General features: G+C 39.3%; 1 protein-coding gene across 1 annotated transcript in view; it reads left to right on the forward strand.

The window, feature by feature from the left end:
• OPHN1 (oligophrenin 1) overlaps positions 1-13,123 on the forward strand; it is a 404,963-nt gene that overhangs the window by 96,893 nt on the left and 294,947 nt on the right. Inside the window, 1 exon segment of the mRNA XM_077769252.1 lies at positions 3,730-3,801. Within this exon segment, the coding sequence (XP_077625378.1) occupies positions 3,730-3,801 (72 nt within the window).

A 13,123-nucleotide genomic window follows, 5' to 3' on the forward strand; every position in this document is an offset into this window, starting at 1 on the left:
AGAGTTTGTGGACTACAGCCAATGTTGATCTCAAAGGCATTCAACTCCTTTTCATTCAGATACCACTAGAAAGCTCAGCTGTACTTCCTTCAGCCCTAGTTGTTTCTTTATCTCTTTTATTTACCCAATTACAAAGCTCTAAAATATTAAAGTAGGACTCATCTTTTGAGATATTGTTTTTCTCATCCTTCTTGCTGGCTCTTTTCCACAGGACTGACTCATTTTCTTCTGTCTTTCATTATGTTGTGCCCTTTTGTCCCAACTTTTCAATCATGTATTGAGTTTTAGCTCCCCACTTCCCATTTAATTCTAGGAATGCTGTGAAGGTTAGGCTCAATGAGGGCCTTTCACAACATGCCAGGAATTCATTGCTTGACTGCACCTCTCCCTTTTCCTAGAATTGTGGTAAAAGTACTCCTTACCCCAATATGGGTAATCTGGGAAGTATTAAACAGCTTTTTATCCTTTCTATAAGAAGAGACCAAAACAAAAGAAGCTTTAGAAGAACAGGAAGGAAGTTCACAGCCCTAGCATCTGATAATTGCAAATGTCTAGTCATTCTTGTAATAAACTTAAATTGTGGGAGGAATTATGGGGGGAAGAATTAGGAGGGACCATTCCCCAACTGTGATGTTCTTAAATAGTACCCTGTGGGATGTTGTGTTAACCTCAGAAGTTGGCCTTGAAAAGTCTGGATAAAAGACTTCCTGTATGATTAAGGTTAGGAGTCTTGCCTATGTGCCTTTCTGACTCTAAAGGGGACCTTACTAGCATTATGCAAGTTCTGTCTTTGAGGACTGCCAAGAATGACCTAAAGAGACCCATACTATTTTAAACAGTGTATCTTCAAAGCCTTCTTTTGGTAATTAGTTAACTATAAAAGATTCATGAACAATCCTACTAAATGGCTTATCTAATGTTAATTTAGGGTTCATGCAATAAGAGCCTGATCAGCTAAACTCTGTAAGATGTTTAAAATATCACTTATCATGCTGGGTATTCTACCCTGAGTTAGCAAGTAGGAGATTTTCTCCTAGAGAGTTTATGAAATGGATGCAGTGATTGGAAAGGGGAGTAAAGGTCATATTTAATTAAAAGGGCCTTTTTGAGTAGTTGCTAGACTTCTAAGGGATTTAAGGATAAAACAAAATGGAAAAAAATGACCCAAACTTCAGTGTGGCCATTTCCTACATCTCTAGCTCTGTGTTCTGGCAGAAAATAGTATAATTACCAATCAGTGTCAAAAAAAGAAAATGGCTCAGAGTGTCTGTTTGTGTTGTAGGAGACTGGGAGCAATATTGCCAATATGATTAAGGGAAATCTATGGACTCCAATTTCATTGAAGCATATACTAGTTTCTTTTTTAAAATTTTTAAATGTTTTTATTTTTTCATTTATTTCTGAGAGAGAGGCAGTGTGAGTGAGCAGGGGAGGGTCAGAGAGAGAGGGAGACACAGAATCTGAAGCAGGCTCCAGGCTCTGAGCTGTCAGCACAGAGCCCCACTAGGGGCTCTAACTCGCGAATCATGTGATCATCACCTGAACCAAAGTCGGACACTTAACCGACAGCTACTCAGATGTAATCATATACTAGTTTCTTACAGCCAAACATACAAAAAGCAGTGGACCCTGTGTGAGAAGTTTCTGGCACACTTGATTATGTAAGAAAATCCCCTTTGCATCATGAAAACTGGCTAATGTGCCATCCCTGTGTTGCCTGTGTATGCAAGGGCTCAGCTGAATATCCATATAGAGGTTTGACATATTACTCTCCTTAGAATTGGCATGCTTCTTATTCAACAGCAAACTTCTTATTCAACAACACACTTCTTCAGTGTGTCCCAGGTGACCACTTTTTGTGTGTTACCTTTGTGAAAGTGGAGATAATTTTTCTAATTACCGATTGCTGCATAACAACCTATTCTAAAACATAGTGGCTTAACCTAAAACCATTTAATTTTATCTTGTTATGCTGTGGTTCAGGAATTCAGGAAGGGGTAAGCTGGATGATTCTTCTTCTTCAAGGGGAGGTATTCACCTGAGAGGTGGGTTGATGTGGAGAGTCCAAAGCAGCTTTGCTTATCTATCTTGCCCCTCAGTGGGATGGCTGGAAGGTTGGGCTCAACAGGACTTTTATCAGAATGTGTATATTTGGCCTTGCTAGCTTGGTAGTCTCAGGGAGTGGCTCAGGGTTCCCCAGTAGGAGTGTTCCAAGAGAACCAGGTAGAAGTTACTGGCCTTTTATGACTTAGTCTGAGAAGTCATATTGTGTCACTTCTGTATTCTATTGGTTCAAAGAAGTAATGAACTCACTCTCATTAAAGGTAGAGGGGGCATAGACCTCACCTCTAAATAGCAGAAGTGTCACAGAATTTGTGGCCATGTTTTGAAAGTTCCACAAAAGGAAAGAAGAAAAATGACACTATTGGATCTATGATACCAATCACATAATTTGCTTCCAGGTAGGTACACAAAGTTGATGTCACACAATTCACAATTCATAGAACTGTAGAGTGTGTTGGGCAAAAGAGATGCGCTAGTACTTTTAATAGAAAAAATTCTCGTTTTTGATCAAGCAGAATCACTGATGTCTTTATTCTTGGTGCTAGGGCTTCTGGTAGAGCTTTGATTGGGTGAGGATTTGCCCATTTAGTTGAACTTTGAATCATACCTAGACACAAAACAGGAGACCCAAAGTGCCTGCAGGATATGACTAAAAAATATGTACTAATGCCTCAACTTGCCATGCATTTTGGTGGGTAGTTAAAAAACTGCTTCTTAATCTGGAGAATACAGGATTGGTCAAAACTGGTTTTCTGCTGTTTTATATTTTTGGTGTGAAGTTTTATCTTCCTGACACTTTATGTCTCATTTAACAAGGAAGGCAGTCCCTCATTTTCCTGACTTATATCAAAATTAATGCAATAGATCCTAAAATCCAGCCCTTCAGATGTATTCTTTTAGGTCCTCCATTAAAACACAGCTGATTCACACCAGTGAAGAAGGAAAACCCCACTTGCTGCCTTGGACAGGTGCAGTTTTTCAAGAGGTTTATATTGAAGACAAAAATTTGTATATCTCTGCCTGACCACTGACCAAGGGTGATTTTATATGCAAATGGTATTTTTATATCTAGAACCATATTAATGTCAATATGTTTAGTGTTTGGACAGACTGTTTTTATCAGCTTCGGAGCATCTATAGTAGGTAAATTGAAGGCCCAGTCCAGTGTTCTCTGTGATGCTGTCATACACTCCAACTTCTGAAGGCAATGTTCTGATTTTATGACACACCCTGACATGACTGGAAACAATTTATCCTGATGCTATTACTGCTAACTCATTTGCCTCTCATAAAATTATTTGCACTTGATGCAATTGGTATTTTCATGCGTTTTCCATTCCCTTTCTTTTCTCTTTTCCACATATAATTCAGGCCCCCTGTATCTATTTCTGGACATGACTATAGATATGTATCGATTAAAAACTCAGATCACACTGCCAGTAAATATACAGAGAATGTCCCTAATCTTCCTTCTCTCATTTTCCCTGAAACCATTTGATTTTAAGAGACCAATATGGGGGGAGGGGGAGTAAGAGCAATGTAAAAAAAACAAAAAACAAAGAAAACCTCCAGCAAATGGTGAATTGCCTTAGTAACAAGGAAACTTCAATATGATCCTTGCTAATCTGAAAGTTGTTTTATATGTTTTTTTCCCTTTTTTTCTAGGTACACAATGCTAGTGATTTGCTGATTAAACCCCTTGAAAATTTTCGGAAGGAGCAAATAGGCTTTACCAAGGTATGTTTTCTCCAAAGAAGATATTTTTTTTATAGCAGTTGAGTAATTATTTGGGCTACCACCCTTCATTCTTTAGGGGCGAGGAGGGTTATAAGAATCATTCAAAAAAGTGAGAAAATTTGGAATTGGCTTCTGGTCATGTTTCCAACTAGCTGTGCAACTGTGGACAAGTCACTTCTCCTTTTGGAGCTTCTATTACTCTGTTAGGAAAATGAGGAGCTGAATAAAAACAAGTAATATTTAAAAGGAAATTACTATTGTGTTTGCTAAAGCATTGGGCTTCATGCTTTACCTTCATTCTCTAATTACAACAATTGTGTGAGATTTTGGTAGTATCCACATTTTACAAATGAGGCAACTGAGGCTTGGATATGATAAAGAACTTGACCCAAGTTATATAGTTAGTGACAGTAGACAGGATTTAGACTTTAGGATTTCTTAGCTTCAAATCCCACATTCTTTCCATTAAGCCATACTATGTAGATCTTTGGTGTCCAGTATGATAGCTAGCCATAGCTATATAAATAAAATTAACAATTCAGTTTCTCAGTCATGCTAGTCACATTTCAAGTACTCAATACCCACATGTGGCTAGTAGCTACTATTTTGGATTGCAAAGATATAGAACATTCCATCATTGTAGAAATTTCTACTGGATAGGGCCTTGCCAGATAATCTCAGATTATTTCCAGCTTGACCACTCATGGATCTGATTTTCCAATGTTTCATAAAGGAGTATGAAAAATTGTCAAATTCTTTCTTTTCAGCTTGGTGTAGACCTGTTTTCTGAACTCCAATATGTATGCAACATGTAACCTGAATAGTTTTCCAGAACTAAATGTAGCATCTTGACCAAGTATGTGGTCCTAAAAAGGACTAAGAACACACCATCTGGTTATTATCTGGAATATTGTGACAAGCAGTATGGATTGAAGATAATGAAAGTAGGAAGTTCAGAGGAGACAGAGGAAACTAAGTGGCTGTGATACCACAGCTGGATATCATCAGTCAGCTTGACATAGGCATTATTAGAGTGACTGACATCAATGCTAAATGAGTTATCTGGATAGCCCAGCAATTCTGGATTCCACTCAGTTTATCTGGAATCTCAGTAACATAAATACTTAATTGGAAAAGTATATAATTGAAGGAGAGAAGAACATTTAAAATCACAAGTGTGGCATGAAAATAATTAACTGTTTGTTAAGAGATGTGACAGTTGGTACATAACAATGAATAAAGAGTATGAAGAAGGACAGACATGAGAGAATTCTAGTTAGTTTTCTCCTGAATGAGATTAGGAAAAAGCAAAGTAAGAATATGCTACAGTGATTGACCTCTTATTATCTGAGGAAAAGAAAATAAATTTCTAATATATATTTCCTATGTCCCAGCCCTGTGCTGAGGGTTTTACATATGCTATATTCCTTAATTTTTACAGCGAGCCTATCAGGTGGGGTGTATAATATCCATTATCCCAATGAAGAAACTAAGACTCAGAAAGGTTAACTTCCTGTATTTCTTTTTTTTCTCAAATAGTTTATTATCAAGTTGGTTTCCATATACCACCCAGTGCTCATCCCCACAAGTGCCCTCCTCCATACCCATCTCCCCCCTCTCCCCCCCCCCCCATCAGTCCTCAGTTTGTTCTCAGCATTCAAGACTCTCATGTTTTGCCTCTCTCCCTCTCCCCCACTATTTCCCCCCTTCTTCTCCCCCATGATCCTGCGTTAAGTTCCTTGTAATCCACCTATATGTGAAAACATACGGTATCTGTCCTCCTCTGCCTGACTTATTTCGCTCAGCATAACACCCTCAAGTTCCATCCATGTTGCTACACATGGCCAGATTTCACTCTTTCTCATCGCCATGTAGTATTCCATGGTATAGAAGAACCACATCTTGATCCATTTGTCCACTGATGGACATTTAGGCTCTTTCCATGTTTTGGCTATTGTTGAGAGTGCTGCTATGAATATTGGGGTACATGTGCTCCTATGCATCAGCACTCCTATATCCCTTGGGGAAATTCCTAGCAGTGCTATTGCTGGGCCATAGGGGAGTTCTAGTGTTAATTTCCTGAGGAACCTCCACACCGTTTTCCAGAGGGGCTGCACCAGTTTACATTCCCACCAACAGTGTAGGAGGGTGCCCGTTTCTCCACATCCTCGCCAGCATCTAGAGTCCTCTGATTTGCTCATTTTAGCCACTCTGACTGGTGTGAGGTGGTATCTCAGTGTGGTTTTGATGTGTATTTCCCTGATGAGGAGGGATGCTGAGCATCGTTTCATGTGTCTGTTGGCCATCTGGATGTCCTCTTTGGAGAAGTGTCTGTTCATATCTTCTGCCCATTTCTTCACTGGGTTGTTTGTTTTTCGGGCGTGTAGTTTGGTGAGTTCCTTATAGATTCTGGATATTAACCCTTTATCTGATATGTCATTTGCAACTATCTTTTCCCATTCCGTTGGTTGCCTATTAATTTTCTGGGTTGTTTCCTTGGCTGTGCAGAAGCTTTTAATCTTGATGAGGTCCCAATCATTTATTTTTGCTCTTGATTCCCTTGCTTTTGGGGATGTGTCAAGTAAGAAGTTGCTGCGGTGGAGGTCAAGGAGGCTGTTTCCTGCTTTCTCCTCTAGGGTGTTGATAGTTTCCTGTCTCACGTTCAGGTCCTTTATCCATTTTGAGTTTATTTTTGTGCATGGTGTGAGAAAATGATCTAGTTTCATTCTTCTGCATGTTGCTGTCCAATTCTCCCAACACCATCTGTTAAAAAGGCTGTCTTTTTTCCATTGGATATTCTTTCCTGCTTTGTCAAAGATCAGTTGGCTGTATACTTTTGGGTCCACTTCTGAGTTCTCAATTCTGTTCCATTGGTCTATGTGTCTGTTTTTGTGCCAATACCATACTGTCTTGATGACGACAGCTTTGTAGTAGAGGCTAAAGTCTGGGATGGTGATACCTCCCGTTTTGGTTTTCTTCTTCAATATTATGTTGGCTATTCAGGGTCCTTTGTATTTCCATACAAATTTTAGGATAGTTTGTTCTTGTTTTGAGAAGAATGCTGGTGCAATTTTGATTGGAATTGCATTGAATGTGTAGNGTAAAAATTTCTTCTCTAACTGCCTGATTGGCCCATTCGTTCCTTGGAAGGATGTTCTTTATCCTCCATATTTTTGGAGGTTTACCAGACTTCTTACTGTGATTGATTTCAAGTTTCATAGCATTGTGATCTGAAAGTGTGCATGGTATGATCTCAATTCTTTTATATTTATTGCGGGCTGCTTTATGTCCCAGTATGTGATCTGTCTTGCAGAATGTGTCATGCGCACTGGAGCAGAAAGTGAATTCCATGGCCTAAGGATGTAGAGTTCTAAATATATCTGTCAATTTCCTCTGGTCCAATGTGTCATTCAAGTCGATGTTTCTTTAGTGATTTTCTGTCTGGTTGATCTATCCTTTGCTGTAAGTGGAGTATTAAAGTCCCTTGCTATTAGCACATTCTTATTGATAAGAGTGTTATTGCTTATGATTAATTGTTTTATGTATNAAGGTTTGCCTTTGTATGTTAGGGCCTTTCTCTCCCTAGTTTCTTTCAAAATTCTCTTTGTCCTTATATTTTGCCAGTTTTACTATGATATGTCATGCAGAAGATCGATTTAAGTTTCGTCTGAGGGGAGTACTCTGTGCCTCTTCTATTTCAACATCGACTTCCCTCCCCAGGTTGGGGAAGTTCTTTCCTATAATTTGTTCCAGGACTCCTTCAGCACCTTTCCCTGTCTCTTTCTCTTCTGTAGTTCCTATAATACGGATATTCTTCCATTTGATTGTATCGCTGAGCTCTTGAACTCTTCTTTCATGTTCCTGGATCAGTTTATCTCTCTTTTTCTCAGTTTCTTCTTTTTACATAATCGTGTCTTCTAAATCATGTATTGTCCTTTCTGTCTCTTCAATCCCTGCATTGGACGCCTCTCTTCTTTATGTATCTCATTTATAGCGTATAGCGTTTTTTAATTCATCATAACTATCTCATCTCCATGGTGTTTTTACCCATAGTTTCTCTGATGTCCTCCATGCTTTTTTCAAGCCCAGCGATTAATTTTATGATTTTGTTCTGGGGCGCCTGGGTGGCTTAGTCGGTTAAGCGTCCGACTTTCGCTTAGGTCATGATCTCGCGGTTCATGGGTTCGAGCCCCACATCGGGCTCTGTGCGCACTGCCAGCTCAGAGCCTGCAGCCTGTTTCAGAGTCTGTATCTTCCTCTCTCTCTGACCCTCCCCTGCTCACGGTCTCTCTCTCTCACTCCTAGAAATTAAAAAAAAAAAATTGTGATTTTGTTCTAAATTCTTGTTCATTTATGTTGCATATATCTGTTTTGAGCCGTTCTTTTGCTGACATTTCTTCCTGGAATTTCTTTGGAGGAAAGTTCTTCTATTTCATCATTTTAGTTAGCTTTCTATGTCTTGTTAATTTTAAAAGCTTGTTGTACACTCTGCCCCTGTGAGTTCTGCTGTATTAGAGAGGGCTCTTTGTTCAGGGCCTGTCTGTTGAGGAATTGTTCTTTGGATGGTTTCTATTGTGCGTTTGTTCATTTTATTTTCTCACTCATAGTGGTATTTGGGACTCTCCACCATGTGTAGTTTGGCTTGTTTCTTGAGGCAGCCCTGAAAAAGGAAAACAGACAACCGCACAGTTTACAAAGGTACACAAACACACAGACAAAACCAATAAACACGCAAACCCATGATCAGGTAAAAACAACAACAACAACAATACAGCTCTTTGGGGGGGGATGGGCGTGGTTTGGTGTAGGCAGGTCTCACCTCTGCTGTGTCCAGCTTTTAGCTCCCTGAGGCCCCACCTAGTTGGTTTTGGGGAGAAAAATGGCATCGCCCCAGTCCCTCTCAACCAGGCATTGCACATCACTCATTTGGGTCCAATCTCCCTGTTCTGAGGATGTAGCCAAGGTGGGCTGAGTTCTGTGCCCCTCACCCCACATCTTTTCCAGGTCCCAGTCCGAGCGTTTTGTTTATACTGCAGAAAATAGTTCAGCAGGTCGCTGCTTCCCTGCTGCTGGGGGTTGAGTGGGGGGTGGTAGAAGTGTGGCAGCCTCAGATCCGTAAGGCAAGCAGAGATACAACTTAGTGCATGTGGGGAATGTAGCAACTTCACCTCCACAGTGTCCGCACTGTCATGGCGTGCCGCCGGTGTCACTGCTGTGCGACCGTGCCGCTGCCACCAGGGCTGGTACTGGGAGCGCTGCAGTGGAGTTTTTTCTGGTGACTTCTGGGACCGGGGGCATCTAGTTCAAAGTCAGCACCCCAGCCAGAACTAAGAAAACACTGTTTTTCCAAGCTGAGGTTTTTCTCTTCTCCAGGGATAGTTCTATGAGCAATCTCAGCTTCTCTTTCCTTTCCCCTGACTTGCCACAGCTCACCACCTGGATATTGTGTGTTTAAACAAAATATATTATTTAGATAAATTTCACCTGTTTCTTTTTCCTTTTCTTAATATGATTACTAGAAAGTTAAAAATTGTAAAGGTGGCTTGTATTAAATTTCTGGTTGGTAGCACTAAACTAGACAAAGTAATTACAGTTGAATTATTTGTGTTATAACTGTAAGTTTGTACCTCCTATTCCCCTTTATCCATTTTACCCATTCCCCCACCCCTCTGGCAACCACCTGTTTGTTCTCTGTATTTTAGGAGTCTGTATTTTGGTTTGTTCATTTGTTTTATTTTTTAGATTGCACATGTAAGTGAAATCATATGTTATTTGTCTTTCTCTGTCAGACATTTCATTTAGCATAACCCTCTAGGTCCATCTACGTTGTTACAGATGGCAAGATCTCATTCTTTTTTATTGCTGATAATATATATCACATTTTATTTACTCATTCATCTATCAGTTGATACTAGGTTTGCTTCTATATCTTGGTTATTGTAAATAATGCTGCTATAAAGATAGGGGTGCACATATTTTCTTGAGTAGTTCCTTTTTCCTCTTGGGTAAACACCCAGCAGTGGGATTACTGGATCATATGGTTTTTCTCTTTTTGCTTTTTTGAGGAACCTCCATACTGTTTTCTACAGTGGCTGTACCAGCATGCATTCTCACCAACAGTGCAAAAGGGTTCGTTTTTGTTTCTTTGAATCCTCACCAGCACTTGCTGTTTCTTGTGTTTTTGAATTTAGCCATTCTAACAGGTGGGAAGTGATATCTCATTGTGGTTTTGATTTGAATTTCCCTGATGATGAGTGATGTTGAGCATCTTTTTATGTGACATTTGACCATCTAGATGTCTTCTTTGGAAAAATGTCTCTTCGGGTCCTCTGTCCATTTTTAAATTTGATTATTCACTTGTTGTTACTAAGTTTTATAAGTTCTATATATATTTTGGATATTAACCCCTTATGAGATATATCATTTACAAATATCTTCTCCCATTCCATTTTGTTGCCTTTCCATTTCACTGACAGTTTCCATTGTTATGCAAAAACTTTTTATTTTGATGAAGTCACTCTAGTTTAATTTTTCTTTTGTTTCCCTTGTCCAAGGTGACATATCTAGAAAAATGTTGCTATGGCCAATGTCAAAGAGGTTACTGCTTTGTTTTCTTCTAGGAGTTTTTTGGTTTCAGGTCTTACATTTAGGTCCAAGTAATTAAGCTCCTGGCATTTTATGGGTTCTCTGGATTCAGAATCAACAGAAAGGCAGCCTTTAGGAAAATTCACATATACACAGATATAGAATTAATTAAATTAGTTAACATATATAAAGTTATTCAAATAGTACCTGGAAAATAATATGTGTTAGTGTTTTCTGTTGTCGTCATCATCATCATCATCATTGCTATTGGCAGCAAAACAGGGAGAATAGAACACTCTCCATGAAATTGTCCAATTGGTGATGGTCTTACTCTGATTTAAAAAATCACAAGAAGGGGCACCTGGGTGTCTTGGTTATTTCAGCTGCCGACTTCAGCTCAGGTCATGATCTCATGGTTCATGGGTTCAAGCTCTGCGTTGGGCTGTGTACTGACAGCTCAGAGCTTGGAGCCTGCTACGGAATCTGTGTCTCCCTGTCTCTGTGCTCCTACCCTGCGAACACTCTGTCTCTCCCCATCTCTCAGAAGTGAATAAACATTAAAAAAGAATTTTAAAAAATCACAGAAGAGAAGTTAGTGAGTGAGGCAGGAAGAGAAGGATAGGGTCAATGAATGTATCCCAAGTGACTACTGGTATATGGAGTAGTTTCACCTCATTAGATCTGTGCCTCTGGGTTTGCAGGATGTGGGAGATGTCTTCTCATCATAGAAAGTAAAAAAATAGGGGTCAAATAACAGAATGCTGGGAACTTAGAGAGGACATATTCGGAATAAACTCATCTTTTGCAATGAGGATCAGCCTCTTCAAATTGTGCTGACAGTACTACCTCTTGAAAAAAAAATGTCTTGAGTGAAATCTGGTGGGTCATGCATGGAGGGGAATGATGTGTGATAATCAAATGGTACTCTTCTCCTTTAGTTCCTGTGATAGGTTTTGAGCTGTTGGTCAGGGATGGCTTTCCTGGATAATGCAAGTTACTTTGTTTGTAGAGTCCATTTGCAGGCCAATGAACTCTGTTGTCAGTTCAACTTGGCTGACAAAGACCCAATGGAAAGGCTCTTTCAATAATCAGAATTTCAAAAGGCCATTTTGTAACAGAGTCATTTCACAAAGACAACAGATTCTCTATTTGATTAGCCACTCTAATGTGTCTTGGACACTATCTTTTGTTATACCATGGCTTTTAAAGGTCTCAGATGGTTGGGTTCCCAAGCATGGACTCATGGGCCAGATAATTTCCCAGGTATCATCTCCATCAGAGGATTTTTTTCCCCAGGGGAAACCGTCTTAGGAGGGCTCCTAACTCCCCACTTTAGCTAGAACAGTTTCTCTTGCATTTAGAATAGGACTCTATTGGCTAAAAAGTTTGAAAACCAACTCTTTTAGGCTCTGTTGGTCTCCCTTTTCCAATTAGATAGAATATGTCTTTTAATCTCTGTATGGCAGTTAGGACATATACAATTAGATGGACATTGGTTTTCTTCAAACTTTAATGTGTCATCGACAATGTAATCAGACTTTTACAACCCTAAGTTTTGACAAAAATAGCTTTTATTGTTTCTGCTGTAAAAATTGAACTTGTATACAATTGAAAATAAAATAATGCAATGAGATCTATTTAAAACCTTAGTAGTCTTTTTCTTTCTCTACTCCTCAGAAGTCATTCCTTTTTAACCATTTGTATCCCACAATTTTGTGGTTACTTTCATTTTTTTTAAATACCTTGTATTGCTGTTGCATGATATATCCACTTGAGAAATTATTTAATTTGTCTTGCTATAAACAGAGAGGATTATTGCTCGCACCTCTTTCTTTCCCTCCCCTACTATTGCTGGGTAGACTAGGGAGACCCCCAGATCCTGAGGCCTCTACCCAGCCTGTCTCTGGGATGTCACCAGAGGCTCTTAGTCTCATCGCAAGAAGGAATTTAAGGATGGACCAGACACAGTGGTTGAGCAGTGCCAGTGCAAAAGTTTATTAAAGTGAGAGTACACTTTCAAGATCTGAGAGCAGGCAAGCTCAAGTGAAAGCTGTGCCCCAGGTTTGGGTCTTTATCTTTTATTCACAGTTATTCACTTTTATTCACAGTTAATAAGGGGTGGAATATTTGTTGTTTGTGGAGGGGCTTTCTTTGGGAGCAGGGTTTTGTACCTTTTCTCCCTCACTTGGTGAGGGTCTCAGGCCTTCTTTGCCTTGGGCCTGTCTAGCTTGATACGGCTTCTTGTGGCTTTCTTTTTGGAGTGCTGTCAGGACAAATCTCTAGCTTTCCTGATAATGGGCCATGATATGCTCTTTGCTGGCCTCCAGGCATCCTGTTAAAGCTTAACTACCTATTCTAATACTTCTAATTTTTAATAACTATAACATGCTTTCATTCGTCTGTTTCTCACCACTGTTTAAATAATATTCTTAACCCATATTTCTTACTCCATCACCTTTTTGACTGACTTTGTAAGATGAAGGTATTAGCACTTCTGTATTATTTTACTAAAAGCCTCGACTCTTGTCAGCCACACTGTTGATAACATTACTATTCTAGTCTGGAACCTTAATTAAATCTTGTTTTTTGGTTATTATTAGGCTCACTTTATAATGGCAAATGCAAATGTCCAGGACTTGAACACAAGTTTCTTGGCTATGATTCCATGAATTTTCACATTTCCTATATTGGATTAATATATTAATTCCTGGTGGCTAAGATACATCAAGGAAGAACC

Source organism: Crocuta crocuta, unplaced genomic scaffold (genome assembly GCF_008692635.1).
Source record: "Crocuta crocuta isolate KB4526 unplaced genomic scaffold, BGI_CrCroc_1.0 scaffold1012, whole genome shotgun sequence".
NCBI lineage: Eukaryota > Metazoa > Chordata > Mammalia > Carnivora > Hyaenidae > Crocuta > Crocuta crocuta.